Source organism: Aspergillus ambiguus, assembly GCF_047715705.1.
Source record: "Aspergillus ambiguus strain CBS 117.58 unplaced genomic scaffold BDV59scaffold_10, whole genome shotgun sequence".
NCBI lineage: Eukaryota > Fungi > Ascomycota > Eurotiomycetes > Eurotiales > Aspergillaceae > Aspergillus > Aspergillus ambiguus.
In genome coordinates, this window is record NW_027395523.1 from 197,888 (window position 1) to 215,956 (window position 18,069).

Below are 18,069 nucleotides of genomic sequence, written 5' to 3' on the forward strand. Positions count from 1 at the left end.
CTATTCCGACCTGATACCTGGGCTGGCGGTGTGACTATCTGTGAGGTGCGGAGGCTGGATCACACCGCGATCTTGTATGGCTAGTTGAGCCTTGGCAGTAATTACTGGTCTTTTCGGTTGACAATAATATAATTTATCGTAATGCTCGTTTTGTTTCTATTTTTTTCATAGCTACTCCGTCCGGTTTCCTTAATTGAACCTTAATTCATAATTGCTATTTTTCATACACTCCACTTGCCTTTAATAGATTCATCAGACTGTGATTATATGCATTGTATGGGGCAATTCATACCCAACTTCCCAATACAGGCAAACATGCCCTATTTCATTGGAGGAAATACAAGGACTGGAGCGTAGTGTGTGGTGAGCGAGAAAATAATGACACCGTCTGCGAAATCTTGGAGGCTAGCAGTTGCGCACTCTGGCTATCCATCATCTTACTCGAAGTGAGAACGTGGAATTCCAACTGGTCACCCGTAACTATAGGCCCAAGCAATACTTGCTCTGACAAGTCAATGCGAAGACCCATCGAGAAGAACGAAGATTCGACACCCTCGAGAGACAATGACGGATTAAGATTCCCCGGAACGTGATTCATCAAGAATCCAAAATCACTGTTCGGCGACCAGTTCGTACAGTGGGACATAATTTCTGGCAATTCGAGATGACTGTGGTGGGAAATTTTCGCATAGCTATCATGTAAATGCTGACAGAGTTGCTGTACAGTCCAATCCGGTTGCAATTGAGCGCGGACGACATTGCGGTTAAGACATGGTCCTAGCATGGTCTCTGCTCCTTCTGTCAGGATATCACGGGTGTTCATCAGAAGCCCAAATGTAATATCCTGTGTATTGAGCATCCTGGTGGCAATAAAGACAAACGCTGCATTTACGAGGGTCGATAAGGTGATTCCGGGCAGTAAGGCCGGAAGACTAGAGACGGCTTTCTCTTGGATGTCTGTACAGCACACGCTGTCCGCTGATGGAGTGGGTGTCATTTTGCTGAGAGAGGCCCCTTGCAGGTACTGCTTCCAAAAGTTAAAGGCGTCTGCGGACTGTTTCCTCGCACGTGCGTATATGTAACTAGAGAATGGGGTTGCATCGGAAAGGGAGTCGTGATTTAGTCGATAGGCTTGGGCGAGATCGGATAGGAGATAGTGCAGCGAATTGCCATCATACTGTGTATGACAAAGCTGGATGACAAAAGAGTGTTCTGTCGGAGATTGTGAGATCAATGTGAACTGAGCCAACTGCTTACCCAAAGGGATGGGCTTTCTTGCATCCTCATGGCACAATTGGTGAGCGGTAGCTTGTACATCCCCAGCTGAATAGTGTATGAATGGTTCGCTGGCAGTTTGACAGATAACTTGGAAGAAGTGTTCCTTGTGCTTCGTAAAAATTGTGCGCAGACTGCTGTGCTTTTTTACAACTGCGAGGCAGGCCATGCGCAACTTGTCAATGTCAACATTCCCTTTTAGAGAAAAGGCAAACGAAACGCGCCCCCAGTGAGTGATGAACCATGCTTGGGTTGAGGTGGTTGGCAGGATATCAACCACGCCTTCGCTTGAGTCCGGCCCCTGAGTGAGTAATGGATGATCCAGTGGACATAGTGAGAACGGTTTTACTGTTGCCGGCTCCTGGCAGAAAGAGCCTGTATCGGTAGATGTACGGCGTGAAGACTCAATCCGCTGTGCTAGACTAGAAATTGTAGGACAGTCAAAAAGATCTCCTGCCGTAAGGTTGGTGTGCAGGCGCTTATTAATCCTGTAGATAGCCTTGATTGCAGCCAGAGAATGGCCGCCAGACTCAAAGAAATCTTCAGCGACACCGATGTCAAACCCGAGGATTTTGGTAAACTCTTTCGATATGGCACGCTCTGAGTCATTGCTTATGGGGGCTCTCGTGTCATGCACAGGGGCAGAGACAGGGACCTCGTCCAGTTGACGAGCCAAGGCCTGCCGGTCTACCTTTCCATTATTATTGAGCGGCATTTCTCGTAAGCACTTTATGCTCTTTGGTTGCATATATGACGGAAGCTTTGTCCTTAATGACTCCCTGAGATGTTTTTCGATTTGTTGGGTGTCGAACTCGATTGTAGTGCCGTCCATCTTGTCGGCCGTGCTCTTTTGGTGGACTGTGACGAAGGCAATGAGGTCCACATCCACACTGTCACGCTTCTGGACCAGAATTACAGCATCACTGATGAACTGCTCTGCAATTAAGGTATTTTCAATCTCCCCAGGCTCAACACGATGACCACGGATTTTGACCTGATGGTCGATTCTCCCGAGAAAATCCAGTTGGCCATCTGTTGGCCGATAACGGGCAAGGTCACCGGTGCGATATGCACGTACGGTGCTCTCCTCCGTAAGTTTCAGTTGAAAAAAGCGACCTTCATTCAACCGGGGATCGGTATACCCCCGGGCCAGACCATCCCCGGTGACGACAAGTTCGCCCATAACGCCTGGAGGTACAAGTCGAAGCTGTTGATCTACGACATATGCGCCAGAATTCGCAATTGATCGACCAATTGGGACACCGTTTACACAGGTCTCGCTGCGAGGGAATTGATAGAATGTGCTAATGGATGTATTTTCGGTCGGCCCGTAGATGTTGTAAACCGAAGTTGATACTAATTCCTGGCTCTGACGTATTTCCTTAGCGTCAACCTTATCGCCACCAACATAAAGCGAGCTCAGCTGGCGGATAATCTGCGGCGCATATTCCAAGTAGCATTTGAGCAGGCCAGGGGTGATCATGGCGAGACGGATCTTCTCTTGTTGGAAAATAGCACTCAGTTGGATGTAATCCAGTATTTGCCTATTGTCAATACAAATCAATGACCCACCGTTCAGTAGAGCGGTGAATATTTCCCATGTTGACATATCAAAAGCAAGATTTGCCATATGGGCAACTGCGTGTCCTTCGAGAGGAAATGATAACATGCCGCTATTTTTTGCCAACCTCACAACACCCCGGTGTTCAATCATGACACCCTTAGGTTTGCCTGTGGACCCGGAAGTGAATATAATATAAGCAAGATTTGTGGCGGATGGTAGCGACCTTATCGTCTCCGCTGTGGTATCCATGGCTTCTGCAATCGGGATCTGGCGAACACCATGTGCCCCCACTGCCCCCCCCACAAAGGGTTCTATATCCGACCCAAGGAGGATGAGTTTGCACGTCGGCAAAGAATCTATGATGGTGTGTATTCGACTCATTGGCGCTTTCACATCTAGCGGCACAAATGCTAGACCTGCCTTGAGAATGCCAAAAAACGCTACAATGGTTTCGCATGAGCGACCAGCGTATACTCCCACAAGACCCTCTTTTCCAAAGGCCTGACGTGCTAACCATCGCGCCAAATGGTCAGACTTCTGATCTAGTTGCTCATATGTCATCTGTGTGTCCATATCTTTCACGGCCATCCGACTCGGGCACTTGGAAGCTTGCTGCTGGAAGACTTCGATAATACTTGACTCGCGGGGGTAGTCGATGCGATTCATATGGAGAAGTCCCATCTGATCAAGTATGTCAAGGTTCGCTTTGAGTGAGACAGAGTCGGGTGTGACAGAGGGCACTGCTAGCCCATGCCGGAGCACACCATAGAATGCAGAGCGCAAAGCATATATGGTCTCGGGCCGCAAGATATCCAGTGCATAGGCGACTTTGCCATTGAAGTTACCGTCCGTCTGAGATATTTGGAGCTCGACGTCTAACCGGCTATTAGTTGTCGGCCGGACGGTTGGGTTCGTTGGGCTGGTTTTGCTATCGGAATGAGCAACGGAGGCCTGTGCTTGGAAAGCAAAACCAATGTTGACTAGAGGACGATGTCTTAAATCTTGACTGTGGCTCAGCGTGGATAAAATCTGCTGAAAAGTGATGTCCTGGTTCTCTTGCGCCGCCTCCACCGTCCCCTGAACGGTACGAAGTAGATTCTCGAAGGATTCCTCCCCTTCAAGATGAATCCGAATACATTGTATGTTGAAGGGATCGTATTCCCCTCTCCTTTCCATGACAGTGCCAATTAATGCATCACTGGATCTTGTGAGTCGATAGTGCGCAATGCGGAATGCAGTCAACAAAACAACCGACGGGGGCACACTATACGCCTGACAGAAAATGTGTAAGTCGGCGCACAAGGGGCCGCTAATATTAACATCAAGAGAGCCAAACGATTCTGATTTGACTGGCGGGCGAGGATTATCATAGAGGAGCTCAGCAGGCTGGCTTCCGTGCAGCTGCTCAGTCCAGTATGCCAGTTGCTTCTCATATATGGCCTTTTGCGTAGTATCGCGGCGTTTTCCGGTGCCGGTATTTTGATTCATCTTCACTTGGATAGAGAATTTGACAACTAATATAATATTTGTAACGTGGACTTATTAACTCTCCACTGCTCCTTGTCAATGTGGCTGCTCTTGTATAAAAAGAGAGCAAGCGACTGTGAAGGGTATAAGGCCCGGAGGAGCAAAAAGGCAATGCACCTTAGCTTATGAATCCCAAGCACGCAAGGGATTCATACGTGATAAAAATGGCGCATTTCTAAGATTTTTTTTTCTCCATACCTGATTAGCATTCTCCACAGGCAAGAGTGTTGAGATGAATTATTTTGAGATTGGGTCTTGCATAAAATATTACATTCTCATTGCATTATGTATTCGCGCATAGTCTGGAAAGCAGGTCTCATTTGGGAAATATGTCCATGTAAGGAAGGGTGCCTTGCAAGGCATCATACCATGCGTCAAATCATACAGCGGGATGCAAAAAGTATGGATACTTTTTGCATCCCGCTGTGTAGCATTTATCATGCGCGATGACTCTTAGGCCTTGTTACATGTCTTGGATGGATAAATTCATCTGAAACAGAAAGGGAGACCCTGTCTTACCACAACACTAGATACTGCGACGTTAGGGATTTGTCGCCAATCCCGCTCCAGAAACCAAGGATAAATCTTGCAGCTTGACAGAATTCAAAATATTAGCTTATCTCTTCATTTAAACCGTACAGGGATCAAAGGTATATAGTTATATTCAAACTGGAATATTGTGGAGGGCCTGTCTTTGACACTTCGTGTCTACTACTTCAATCATTGCTCTACAGGAGTTGCTACCTCAATATCACACAGAGCTATGGAAATATGTATGGAAATCCCCATCGCTATTGGGGTTGTTTCTATGAGGGCTTTCCTCCTGTAGCATAGAACAGATTCTGGGCTATTCTATCATTCTTTTCGCACGGACGAAATACATTAAATACTGGAAGGCTCATCGCAATAGTGTACAGAACAAAAAAATAAGATAAAATAAAAAACACTTGCTGTTATACGCATTCACGAGGCATTAGCTAGGGCTTTTTAAAGTTTCTTTTGTTGAATATTATACAACTTGGCTGTAGGCCCTTTCCATTCCAATGCAAACAGGTACTTGAATTGGTCAATGTGTATACATAAAGTCCCAATTTCATTTTGGTTGCTCCGAAGGAAGCTTTCTAGTTCAGCGTCTCCTTTATAGAGAAGCCAATGGCCGGTTGGGAAGCTGATAAAAATGATGCACAAGCTGGGAATGTCGGTTGGCCAAGGACTGGGCAACATGAGTATCCATCAGTGCGCTGGGGGCCAATACCTGTAGTTCCCATGAGTGATTTTCTCGCAGGATTGAGCGAATAAGTAACTGGTTGGGCACCTCAACCCTGTATCGCATAGGTAACTGCTGGCAGGAGGTATTTTCTCCCAGGGACAGGGGCAATTGATCACCGAAACTGGTCAAATGGTTCAGAATGAATCCGCATTCGGTGCTAGCGGGCCATTGTGTGCATTGGGCCACAAGCTCCGACCAGTTTAGATCGTCGTATGGTACCATATCCAGAAACTGTGATCTTGCCGCATGACAGAGATCATTGACTGTCCATTCAGGATGGATGCGCAGGCGCAAAGGATTTATGTTGAGGCAAGGCCCAATGAGAGAGTCGCTATGCTCCAGCCCTGGTTTATCACGCGTGTTCATTACCAGTCCAAAGACTAGGTCTTGTTTCCGGGACCAACGAGAAAGCAGAAGAGAAAATGCTGCATTCACTATAGTAGGGAAGGTAAAAGGCATAGTGGATCCCTTCGGCACAGTGGTAGTGATGCTGACGTGTGTCGTTTTGTTCATCTCTTCAGCTGCCACGGTGGGAATGGGCAAAGCTGTCATGGTGGATTTTTCGAGGTAGGCCGTCCAAAAGGTAATTGCTGCCTGCTTATGTGCATCACTGTCCCTTATTCGCAAATAATCCGAGAACTGGGAGGTTACTGAATGAGTTCCAGAATTTCGATAGGCTGCCCCCAGCTCCTCGAAAATGATAGGAAGACAGTAGCCGTCGAACTGAGCGTGGGAAAGATGTACTAGCAAGAGGTGATGTTGAGAGGTCTGAGTGTAGAGGGTGAACTGAATAGGAATTTGATCAATCTCAGGAACATAATCACGCTCTGCGTCGGCGGCAACAACATGCGCAATTGTGTCTGGGGATCTATCAACATGAATATGTCTAAAAGGAAAGGGTTTGAGCTGGCGCAGCGTCACATGCAGTAGTTGCGACGAAGAGCCCCAAGCAAAAACTGAACGCATAATCGACCGTTGGTGTACGAAGGATTGACACGCAGATTCCAATCGACCGACGTCAACGGGTCCATTTATGATAAAGGGAAAGCAGAAACGGCTCCAGCGCGAGACAAACCATGCCTGTAGAGGAGTGGCTGGCATTACAGCCTCAATTTCCAGTGATGGTGGTATTTTATGTCCCAGTAGCTCATCAAATGTGTTCGGATCTTCATTAGGGCCCTTCTTGTGATTGTTATAGGTCTTGGATGCAGTCTCGTTATCGGCTGGGATTGCCTGCAAATTGCTCACAAGCAAACGAAGCCGGGGATAGCGGAATATGTCTGACACCGATAATTTAGTGTTTCTAGAGCGAGCTAGGACGGCAGCTTTCATGGCCAGAATGGAGTCTCCTCCCAGCTGAAAGAAATCGCTATTGGGCCCAATGGCATCTCCAGGCTTTTTTAGAACTTCCATCCAAATACTTTGCATAGCACGTTCGGCTTCACTGAAGGTAGCAATCTTTTGCCCAGCGGGTTCAAGGGGAACAGGAGAGCTCTCCACGCTGAATTTCCCCAAAAGTTGTTCATAGCCCACAGCATCAAGCCACTTCTGCATCTTGCGGTGATCCGTCTTTCTCGATGATGTCATGGGAAGATCTCCAATCGGGAGATACACACGTGGAATCATGTAGTTGGCAACGTGATCCTGCATTAGCTCCATCGTCTTTCGTGCTCGTTGTTGAAAAGATTCAGTAACGGGGCCAATCCAAGAGCCGTCGGATGTACATGTCGGCATCACGATCATGGCCACAAGTCCTTTCCTTTCCCCTCCAGTGGATTCGTCCGTTGATGAGACCACTTTCACCACCACTTTTGGAGAGGCTCCTCGCTCTTTCGTAGAACCAAAGTGCTGAGCCACCTGATATTCTACTTCAGCCAGTTCGAGCCTCTGCCCTCGAAGTTTGACCTGTTGGTCCTTGCGGCCGATGTAGCTAAGAGACCCATCCGAGTTGCAGAATACTAGGTCTCCAGTGCAGTATAGAATATCCTGAGAGCTAGCAATTGGTGGGTAGAACTCTCGCCTCCATGGGGGGCTGGGTCGAAATGCCTGGGCAGTTTGCTCGGGGAGATGTAGATAACCATTCGCCAGTGTCGGACCCTCCAGCAGGAGCTCCCCAATTCCTCCAATCGGCACAAGTTGGGTATGATCGTCCGGAGAGACTACCCAGTACCGGGCGTTACATGGCCTCCCGATATTCTTGGCCTCTGCGGCGGAATAGAGTCGACGGGAGACAAATCGGAGCCCGGAGGTTTCTGTCATCCCATAAACCTGGAAGACGGACACTGCTGACGCCCACGTTCGCAGCAGCGACGCGGTTATGGCCTCCCCGGCCACATGCAGCCGACGGAGCGAAGGGGCTGCGCTGGGTTCTAATACGCTCAAAGTGGTAGGAGTTAGCAGCGCCCATTCGATGCGCATCTCTTGCATGACCCCGGGGAGATTGTTATGACGACTGTCCTCGGAAGGAATGCAGACCGTTCCTCCCGCAGCCAGAGTGGCAAATATTTCGAACAAGGAGATCGCCACGGCATATGATGCAAACTGCAGCACTCTCGTACCCTGGTGGATATCAAACATAGAGGCCTGGGCGGCGACGGCAGTGAATGCGTGTTGACTAATCAGACAACCCTTGGGGGTACCGCTGCTTCCAGAAGTGAAAATGCAGTAGCCCGGATGTTTGCCAATGTCACAAGAGTGCTTTTCCTCGCTCTGAGTCATACCACTACCCGCAAGACTAGCTATCGTCGTCTCATCGACCACGACCAATGACTCGACGTATGGTTGAATCAAGTCTCTATGCTGCGCCGAAACTAGCGCTACCTGGGATTTCAATTGATCCATGATGATTTTGAGTCGTTCCACCGGCAGGTTAGGGTCAATGGGGGCCAGCCCAGCACCACAACGATTCAGGGCTAGCATTGTAACGATGGCCCATCGGGACTTCTCAAAACAAATTGGGACGAGAGAGGATGGCCTCAGTTTCACGATTTGACGCAGGTGGATCGTTAGTCGATTGGCAGCGTCCCATAGCTCCCCATATGTCAGCGTACCGTCCCAGGAATCAACAGCCAGTGCCCTATCATTGACCGAGGCATCGTAAACGAGGTCCGATACGGATAAAGAAGGGAATTGGAGGACTTGCTCCTTATTCCACGCTGAAATCTGTTTTCGATGGGTAGAACTGAACAGCGAGATAGATCCCAAAGGGATAGACTGGTCCTGCAGAATAGTTGCCACTGCCTGCTCAATCACTGAGCCGAGGTTCTCTACTTGCCCCTGCGATATAACGGTGGAACGGGAATGGAGTGTGAGGGATTGTGCATACTGGTGAAGCTTCACGTGGAGAAATATGTCGCATATCTATTGCAGAACGTTAGTATTGTGGGCTTATGAGAGCGTTTGATTTTTTGAGTGTATTCTAACTTACTTCGTGATAAGCTTCGTAGTCTACCAACCTAACCGGTTCTTCGGCAGCACGTTCGGAGCATTCGAGTATAATGCCTGTATTAAAAGAGTCGGGTGGATGCGACACCGCTGGCTCAGTCTTCCAAGCATGTATGCATAGGAACTGGCTAACACATGCCTCACTTTTCAACAACGGAGACGTCACGGCCGTATGATGCTTGAGTCTGGTTAAGGAGCCGTGGTCCGAACCAGGCAATTTCAATATACCAAATTGGATCCGGTCAGCCTCTGCATAACGATAGAGGATCGTGGACCAAATGACCCGAACCAAGAGTTCACTATCGATTGAATAATCGTTGCAGAAGCAATACATGGCACGGGCCAGCTTATTATTCAGAGTTATAACTGCATTCGTACCTGTTTCCGGAAATCCGTCATGGAGGACAGGAAAGGTACAGCTTTCTCCTACTTCAGTACACATGCTTATCATGGTTATAGGTATTCTTGGGCGATACGTCAAAGCACAAATAATGTTGAAGTTTCAAGTAGGTTCTGTCTGGAAGGAGAAAAGTCAAGCAGGATGGTCCATCGGTTACAATGCTTCAATATCATACAAGACAATAGTTTCACTTAGCATTCATTACCTGTTATTTCCTGGCAAGGAACTACAGAGCATTCTCAATGATTCATTCCATGTTTCCCGATTGTCATCAGGTCATTGGCCAGTGCATTTCGCATGCCGAAGGGATAGCAATACAATGGTTAGAATTATGCTTATATCCAGTCGCCATGGCCATGCATTCTTGCATCACAGTTGTCTCATTCCAGGTTACATGAGGCTTGAGCCGAAAGCGTGTCTAGACAAGCTTGTCATACCTACGGATCACGAAGTTGGATCACCAGTAGCCCCTTGCAGATCATGTCATACATCCTACAGTACCTAAACTAGAACACCATTCCTCTCGTAAAGGTCCTTGCATGAAAGTTACATTCATTGTATGAGCTGATTTCTTTGTTTGATCCCTGCTTGAATGTGCAGGGGCGTGGCTGGTATGATTGTTCGTTGACCAACGTCACCCGCAGTATTTAGACAGTGAGACATGGTGGTATGCACCTTAATATTACCTTGCATAAGTGTAAATATTATCTAAAACCGCAGAGTTGGTGTGTCACCGCAATTTTCATTCTGAATCTATTTTAAGGGGGCATACATCATGGTATTCACAAACTTATGCAACATTCCAATTGCTCATATAAAATGGCTTCTGTGTACTTCCTTTTTCTCTTTCTATATATATTGGTAGCAAGTTTGTGCATTTCTTCTAAGACAAGATGACTGTGCCATCGCAAAAACCACCAGCCCAATATGACCACATCGGCAAAACTTATAACTGCGTGGAGCAACTCCCCGCCTCGACGCTCTTGGAACGCTTCGTCCAGAGTCAGATCGGCAATGTTTGTGATCTGAGTGTTCTTGAGCTGGCCTGTGGCACGGGGTATTATTCCCGCAAACTCCTCGAGTGGGGTGCCAAGGAAGTCATCGGTGTGGATATCTCATCAGCCATGGTCGAGAATGCCCGGACACAGTCGCAAGGTGATGCTCGGCTTCAGTTTCTCGTGGCCGATTGCTCCCAACCACTACAGCAAGGTCAATCGGACCTCATTCTCGCCTCCTGGCTCCTCAACTACGCAAGTAACAGCGATGAACTCCTGACTATGTGGCGGAATATCTTCAACAATCTAAAACCTGGGAGTCGCTTTGTTGGCGTCCTCCCAAATTACCGTCTCCTCGAGCCTCCAATGCGCCCCGTCGTCGATGCTGGAGATTATCGGTATGGGGGCGTGGGGATTACTGTTCTCGATCATGATAATGAAACCAGTGGAACACGCGTGCAGACTACGTTCCACACGGCTACGCCTGTCAACTTCACTTCATACATGCTTCCAAAATCTTCCCATGAAAAATGTGCAAAGTTGGCAGGCATGCAGTCTCTCAGGTGGGTGGAGGCAGAACCTTCCATGGATAGGGGTTCTCTTCAGCCTGTTTTCCAAATTGTCACTGCGGAGCGTCCTCAACTGAATTGATCTCAACATCTTCTAGCTGAAGGGGAACCAATGAAGGAGCCTGTTCCTAGGTATATTGGCGAGCAGATGTAGTTACAACAGGGAAGGGAATGTTGGTAACAGAAAAAAATGCTCAACACATTCCTACAACCATGAAGCATCATTTTTGCTTTAGATTTTTTTTTATTGGTCAGAAGCATAGGAGAGAATTATTAAAAGCAGAATGGCAGCCTATTACTTTATCTATAAATACCACGAAATATAGTATGAAAGACTAAATGGTTGTTGGAACTCAGTTCGCAGTTCATTATTGGGCACTTCCCATTCAGCTTCTAATCTATGGTTAAGACTTGGGGTAAAAAATTTTCAGACTTTGACAAACAATTCCATCCTCCAAAAGGGAACAGTAAAAAGGCCCCAATACCAGTGTCGGTTATCAGGTATGAGGGAATACGATTTGGATTTGAGGGAGCATTCCACGTGAATGATATTGTAGGGAGTGAGGATTTGTTGTTTCTGAAAGTTAAAAGGGATGTTCCACTTGTTCCGAAAATAAGAAAGAATAAGGCAGTCGAATGAGAAATAAACGGCACATGCACTTGTATTTCATATTCTGTACCTCCTACTGGTATTTTCCTGCTCCTGCGATGCAGAAGCCATGTATTTCGGGATTTGGAGAGTGGGAACCTAGACGCAAGGGTTGCCGCCTCTAACAAAAGGACATATGTACTATTTACATGGCTACCAACTGAGACTAGGCAAGACAAAAATGACCGATTAGAGAAGGCGACTCTCACGGGGATATTTAGAAAGGGCCATAACTGCCCCTAATATATGCCTCCATTCACTATGATTAACAACTCACCCATTTATATTATCTTTTAGAGCCATCCCATATCTCCTTTGCTATCAGTATATTTGTTCCCAATCTAGGTTATGGATATAAGAACCCCTAATCTTCCAGACGCGGACATGCTGGAGTCCTCATGTGACATATCTAATGAACCTGGGAGTGTTCAAAGAGCACTATCTTATCCCGCCACTATGAGTGTCTTGGAGAAGGCTGGGCTACCGCGCTTCCATGTTGAGGGTATATATCCCACGTCTACGATGCAAGAAGAAATGATATTTTCGACAATCATGGACCCCACTCAAAGATCTTACATAGAGACCTATCACTTTGAGACAGATGAGGAGATTCGGGCGGACGAATTGCATACCGCGATCCTAGCAGTAGCTAGCAATCATTCTGCACTGCGTGCGGTAATTTGTGGGAACATGGATTCAATCGACGACGATGACGATGACGAAGATCCTGACTCCTTTCTCTTGGCAGTGGTGATGCCAGATCATTTGCGGAAAAACAGCACGCTGCTAGTGACCCATGAGTCAGTCCATGCCCACGAGGCGCAATGCCATGTACACTTTCAAGTTTTGGGCCATGGCAAAGCTGAAACGTGGAATGGGGGGCTGTTATGGAAACTGTTCTTGTCGCCCATGTCCGAGGGTCGCCAACGTATCACGCTGAGCTACCACCACTCCATCCTCGACGGATCTTCCGCTCGCAGACTCCTATCCCTAATTCACGATACTATCAAAAATCCTAGTAATAACCATCCACAGTCGGATATATTTGCTTCGCAGGAGACGTTGGAGTTCCCGCCACGGCAGGTCTTGCAGCGCCGATTACTAGAGACCCTGGAAGGAGCTCGCCCGAGGATAATATCGATTGATGGGGAAGCAGATAGGCATCTAACCGGGGTTGGTGAGTGGGCTTGCAACGTCTCGACATCCTTTGCTCCTCGTCCACGGTCAGCGGCTGTTCCTGCTTGGTTGGCGCGGTTGGCGTTATCGGTCACTCTTTGCGCCGTGCAGGGAGACAGCGAAGCTATGTTCATGGAGATGACGTCCGGCAGGAGACATCTCGCTGCTGATCATCAGGAAGTCCTTGGGCTAGTCATCATCCCTCAAATTCGACGAGTTCAATTTCCTGCTGGTGCGTCGCTATTCGAGGTCGCGCGCTCTCTACGGACTAGGGATGATCTGTTACACCCGTTCAGTATCGGCGAACTCAAGGCGTTTCTAGGTCGAAAAAGCCAGAATCTGCAAGTAAACCTTGTGTGTCAGACAGACGAGTCGTTTCCATCAGGTGGTGTTGGCAGTTGGAAATGGTCCCACGCAGAAGCTGACGTTGGCCTTCCTCTTATTGTTGAGCTACTGGCGCCAAAGGATGGCAGCTTCCAGATTCGGCTCCGATATAGCAAGACCAAGTTCAGTAAAAGCTTTGCCAATGAGTTCGGGAAGACTTTCTGTGGCTCTATTGAGTGGCTACAGATGGTTCGTCATCAATTAGAGCAATATGATCTCCGTGCTGCAATAACCGCGGCACGATCTTAATTGGTCTCCAGAGCACGTTCTCGTAGGCAAGTCACAACTTTGGGCCATCCTAATCTATCGGGGGTGAACGACCAAGGGCATAGTGATTCCAGGGTCCTAAGCGGGAATATCGCTGATTAGCCGAGATTTTCTCGAGTTAAAGTATGGTCAATTTAGATCTGAACTACAGTCGGTTTAACTGTAATTAATTTATATAGATTATAGGACATAGTTTATCGTTTTATAATCTACTGTCTTTTATTTTAAAAACGAAGACTATTGCTATAAAACAAAAGCTAGTTTTATTTAATCTAAGTTATAGCTATTTGTTAATATAATATTACTAATTTCTAGAACCCTATCTGGCTGACAAGCAACACGTCGATCCGTACCTCTCCGCACTGTTCTCCAGCCCACACCTCGAAGACGCCTACCTTCACATGTACGCCTTCTGCCTGAACGACAGCTACGACACCAAGCACGGCCAGTACGACGTCAGCCCCGTTCTCAGCGGCGTTGTCTGGCCACGCATCCGACGCATCTCCATCCAGGCATAGCCTTAACGCAGGATGCCGTCGTTGTCTTCTGCGCGGGACTCAGTAACGCCCTACGCAATCTGCATCTCGGCGGCATCGACGTTCTCCGCGCAAGGATGCAGCCGCCGGCCACTCACGACTTCGGACGGGAGGCGAGTTCGAGACGCTCGGAGCGCACAAAAGCATCAGCGCTTGAAAACTCATGACAAATCGGGCTGCGTGGCCGAAACCCCCAGAAATGGAAGAAATATTTGAATGCTAGGCCGCTGCTGCGGTGCTTTAGGAAGAGGGGTAAAGGAAAGGTCGTGGCTGTGGATAATTCTATTGTGTTGTAGTGCAGTATATACTATTGGTTTCATCCATTTGGGTTGGGAAAGCCAGTTTATCAATGTATGTTCACAAGGATGATGTGTAAAGACTATAAGCGCTAACGCTGTAGTTGAGCCTGTCCGCAGCTTTGTACTCTATTCCATCATCTACTCCGCAAGCTCGTCTATCTAGCTAAAAGTAGGCATTACGGTGAAAGTACTCGTCCGCGTCACCATCACCGTTTCAGTTGTTGTCACAACAGTAACCGATGGGGTGCTAACACCCCCCGTGATGACGGCAGACGCAGTGCCAGCCGGTGCAGACACAGCCGAGGTCGATGACCCGCCGATGGAGGGCGTATTCTCCAAGTCCAGGATCCGAGCCACAGCCGCTTCAGCCGCAACCATGACGATGGCTTGCGTGTTTCCGGTTGGAAGGTCGGGGTGGATGCTCGCGTCGACAATGTGCTAATTTCATTAGTCTTGCTGCCATACGTGGCATGGATTTGGGGAATTGGGGACGAGGGGGACGTACCAGGTTCTCTGTGCCGTACACCTTGGTATTCGTGTCCACGACGGATGTCCCATTGTGACGACCATCATCAGGACCCATCTTAGCGGTGCCGACCCAGTGGTCACCGCTGGTCATTCCCGTGAGGATGTCCGACGCAGAGGAGACATCGCTGACGGAGAAGTTCTCCGACAGGTCGGACAGCAGGCTGTTGAGGAACTGCGTGACGGCGTCCTTGTCAGCAGTTGTTTGGAGCCACGGGTCCGTCACCAAGGTGGTCGAGCCGGCGGCGTTGATGCCCAGCACACCGGAAGAGGTGGCCCCGTGCGTCAGATAGAGCTTCATGGTGATGGCGCCGTCGGCGTCGGCGCTGGGGCTGCACGAGCCCTGGTAGAAGCGAGTGGTGCCGTCCGAGCCGACGTTGGATGTCCAGAACTGCAGACGGTGGCCGCCCTGGGCCAAGACACCGGAGCCCTGGCCGTAGAGCCGGCGGTCACGGGCACTAGGCACGGACAGCACGCTGGATGTGTTGTACGCCGTGAAGTTGCTGGCCGTGTGCACGGTGACCGTGAACATCGGGTGGTCCTTGAGGTTGTGGCCCACGGGCAGGGAGATCCACTCGGCCTGGGGCGGCAGGGTGATGCCTGTCGAACCACTCTGCACGGTCTTGATCTGCTCGGCGGGGCCAATGCCCGAGTTGAAGAGAATGCGCGGCGTGGACATGGCTCCCGCGGCGAGGATGACCTTCCCTCCGGCACGTACGTTGATGATCTCGATCCCGCCGGACGCGGTCTCGACCTCCACGCCGGTCACCCGACCTCCGCGGCGGACGAGTCGACGGACCATCGTGTTCAGACGGAGGGAGAAGTCGTCCGAGTCTTGCACGAGCGGGAGGTAAGAGCGGACGGGACCGGCGCGGACGCCGTCTGCGATGGACCACGACGGATAAGAGTACATCATGTGCTTTTCGTTAGGCTGTTCCTGCTGGTTCACAGACTTCCATCCCAGGCCATCGAAGAAGGAAGACAGCACATTGTACATGGCCTCGTCGTAGCGTCTCCCATCGGCCGAAGGGAGGACGCTGCCGGGGTTACGCTCGTACAGACGGTCTGCGGCGTCCGAGACATCATCCCACTTCCATCCAGGAGGCCATTTGTCGTCAAAGTCAGCGGCCTGCGGGTAGATGAAGGCCATGGCGTTGACAATTGTGCCGCCACCGAGAACGCAGCCGGCCATTCCTGGGACATCCTCACAGAGGTAGTCGCCAATGACTCCGAGCTTGGACAAGGATGTGCCGAGAGCGGGAACGTCGAATGGGGTCAGCGAGTTGTTCCAGGAGAGCGTGTCCGTTGCACCCATCGAGACGAGAGGAGCGGCACCGCGTTCGATTAAGATGACCTTCTTCTTGGCTTCGACCAACCGCTCGGCGGTAATGATACCAGCCGGGCCACCACCAACAACGATATAATCGTAAGTCGTGTTCGAGACGGTTGGGGCGGTACTGGGCGTGGGGGTGGCACTGGCAGATGGGGCCACTGACGCAGAAGCCGATCCGGTTGCAGTTGGGGTCGACTGGGCCTTTGACGCCCAGGTTGAGTATTTGGAGGATTTGGCCTGCGAAAGCAGCATCTCGAACGAGCCGAACCCAGCGGCGTGGTAGGGGAGAACTGAAGAGGGAGAGCTAGCGGTGTTAGGGTTACTCTTGCTCAGGGCCCAGCCAAAGAAGTAGGTATCGTCGCTGGCACTGAACGTGGTTGGAGACCCGACGATGCATCCGCTGCAGAGGAAGGTGTACGTGAGGTGGGTGCTGTTCACAGACGTTCCATCCGGGATCTCAACAATGCTGGCATCACCCGAGAAGACATCCGGGTTGGCATAGGTGCTGGTCTTCCGCAGGGTGGAGACGGCAGAGTCACCATCTGCCCAAGCTGCAATCAACAAGGCCGAGGTCATTGACCCGGACAGACTGACACCACCCCATCCTTTCGAGTCCGACAGGGGCACCACCATCTGACCAACAAAGTCCGAGTCCACCGACTCCGGAAGGGCCACGCCGAAGCAGAATCCTGTGTCTTCATCGCACCATCTTTGAAAGTCAATCCCTGTGGTGGTATCACTGTAGGCGGAGGAATTGTAGGCAGCTGCTGAGGCACCTAGCACGCAGCTCAGGGCGATGACACCGTTAGCGAGAAAGGAACGCATCTCCTATTTCCGGAAATAGAGAGAGGAATCGAAAGAGAACTACAAGGACACGAAAGAAGGGAAGTGGTCCGCTGGCCCAGCAGCAACCAGAAAAAAGAAGGACAAACGAGTGAAGGAACGAAGCGTGTGGTGAGCAGGATGGACAATCCGTGGTGCATTGCTGGACTGATATAGTCCCGCCGCATGGCAGATGAGGGGAGGGAATTATTGAAGGACGGGCGGGGGGCAGTCTAATGTGTTGAGCAGATTGATCAGTGGACCTTGGAGGCTAGGAACTTGTCTTGGATGTCCATTTTGACTTGGCCAGAGTGTGCGCTGGAGTAGTATATCCGCCTATAGCGACCATGCCGTTGGACCAGGGCAAGATAAGCACTCCCAGTAGCGGCTCTAATTCTCCGCAGAGTATACTGGTGGACACACCAAGGCGGCCTAAGCCAGAGACTGGTTTCACACATAAACGTCGGTGGTTTGAGCCGTTGTATGCGGTCGCCGAGGCCATTTAGCCAAAACAAGCGTTCCAGACAGGCGACTATGATAGCAGCTGGATCAGTAAGCCGCGGAATCTGATTGGCAGACTAATCTCTGCGATGGATAAGAGAGCCGCTGGTTTCACCTGGAATCGACCTAGTTGAGGGATGGAGCATAGTTGGTGATATAACCTCGGAGGAGTCCCGAACGTCCATTCCCTGCTGGATTAGCCGTGGACGATAGTGCAACGAACGCAGAGACCATTCATGCTGCTGTCATTATATGTCATAGGAATTTCTCCGTTTGGATGGGGTGCCTGGAACCTGAGACGAGAAGTGTGTCAGAAAATGGACAGTGGGTCACGGAAATAATCCATATCCTTTTAGCAGCCGGAGAGTCGAACCGTTCCTCTATACCTAATGCCAGTAAATATAGTAAGTATATATAATAATTAATTGGACATTAACCCACGGAGCGCCATATAGGTGAAGTCCTAACTAGTAGTCTAATAGAGGTAGAGGTAGAGGGCTACCGTTTGCTTTTCTTCAGGTGTCCAATTCCTA

The 18,069-nt window shown here is 49.6% G+C and overlaps 5 protein-coding genes across 5 annotated transcripts; 2 read left to right on the forward strand and 3 right to left on the reverse strand.

Moving 5' to 3' along the window:
• Positions 1-325: 325 nt before the first annotated feature.
• BDV59DRAFT_200779 (non-ribosomal peptide synthetase) lies at positions 326-4,327 on the reverse strand (the record flags this gene model as incomplete). The annotated part of the gene is made up of 1 exon (XM_073693660.1): positions 326-4,327. One exon carries the CDS (start codon positions 4,325-4,327, stop codon positions 326-328), a length of 4,002 nt encoding a protein of 1,333 aa, XP_073549193.1.
• Positions 4,328-5,236: 909 nt separating this feature from the next.
• Positions 5,237-9,021, reverse strand: BDV59DRAFT_175454 (uncharacterized protein). The gene has a single exon (XM_073689262.1). The coding sequence runs from the start codon at positions 8,553-8,555 to the stop codon at positions 5,505-5,507; it is 3,051 nt and encodes a 1,016-aa protein (XP_073549194.1). The 5' UTR covers positions 8,556-9,021; the 3' UTR covers positions 5,237-5,504.
• A 1,352-nt stretch (positions 9,022-10,373) lies between these two features.
• On the forward strand, positions 10,374-11,126 carry BDV59DRAFT_200781 (class I SAM-dependent methyltransferase; the record flags this gene model as incomplete). Its single annotated transcript, XM_073693661.1, has 1 exon — positions 10,374-11,126. One exon carries the CDS (start codon positions 10,374-10,376, stop codon positions 11,124-11,126), a length of 753 nt encoding a protein of 250 aa, XP_073549195.1.
• A 1,023-nt stretch (positions 11,127-12,149) lies between these two features.
• On the forward strand, positions 12,150-14,038 carry BDV59DRAFT_200782 (uncharacterized protein; the record flags this gene model as incomplete). The annotated part of the gene is made up of 2 exons (XM_073693662.1): positions 12,150-13,442; positions 13,856-14,038. The coding sequence occupies 2 exons, from the start codon at positions 12,150-12,152 to the stop codon at positions 14,036-14,038; spliced, it is 1,476 nt and encodes a 491-aa protein (XP_073549196.1).
• A 332-nt stretch (positions 14,039-14,370) lies between these two features.
• Positions 14,371-17,172, reverse strand: BDV59DRAFT_11407 (putative cellobiose dehydrogenase). Its single transcript, XM_073686659.1, has 2 exons — positions 14,861-17,172; positions 14,371-14,793 (listed from the first exon to the last, which is right to left on the reverse strand). The coding sequence occupies exons 1-2, from the start codon at positions 17,036-17,038 to the stop codon at positions 14,515-14,517; spliced, it is 2,457 nt and encodes an 818-aa protein (XP_073549197.1). The 5' UTR covers positions 17,039-17,172; the 3' UTR covers positions 14,371-14,514.
• Positions 17,173-18,069: the final 897 nt, after the last annotated feature.

What these genes read in the sequence shown, in the direction of transcription:
- BDV59DRAFT_175454 (XM_073689262.1), bottom strand. Translation starts at nt 8,555, where the DNA reads ATGCTAGCCCTGAATCGTTGTGGTGCTGGGCTGGCCCCCATTGACCCT.
- BDV59DRAFT_11407 (XM_073686659.1), bottom strand. Translation starts at nt 17,038, where the DNA reads ATGCGTTCCTTTCTCGCTAACGGTGTCATCGCCCTGAGCTGCGTGCTA. An exon ending in TGTACGGCACAGAGAACCTG is followed by an intron (nt 14,794 to 14,860) that starts GTACGTCCCCCT and finishes TAATGAAATTAG; the next exon opens with CACATTGTCGACGCGAGCAT.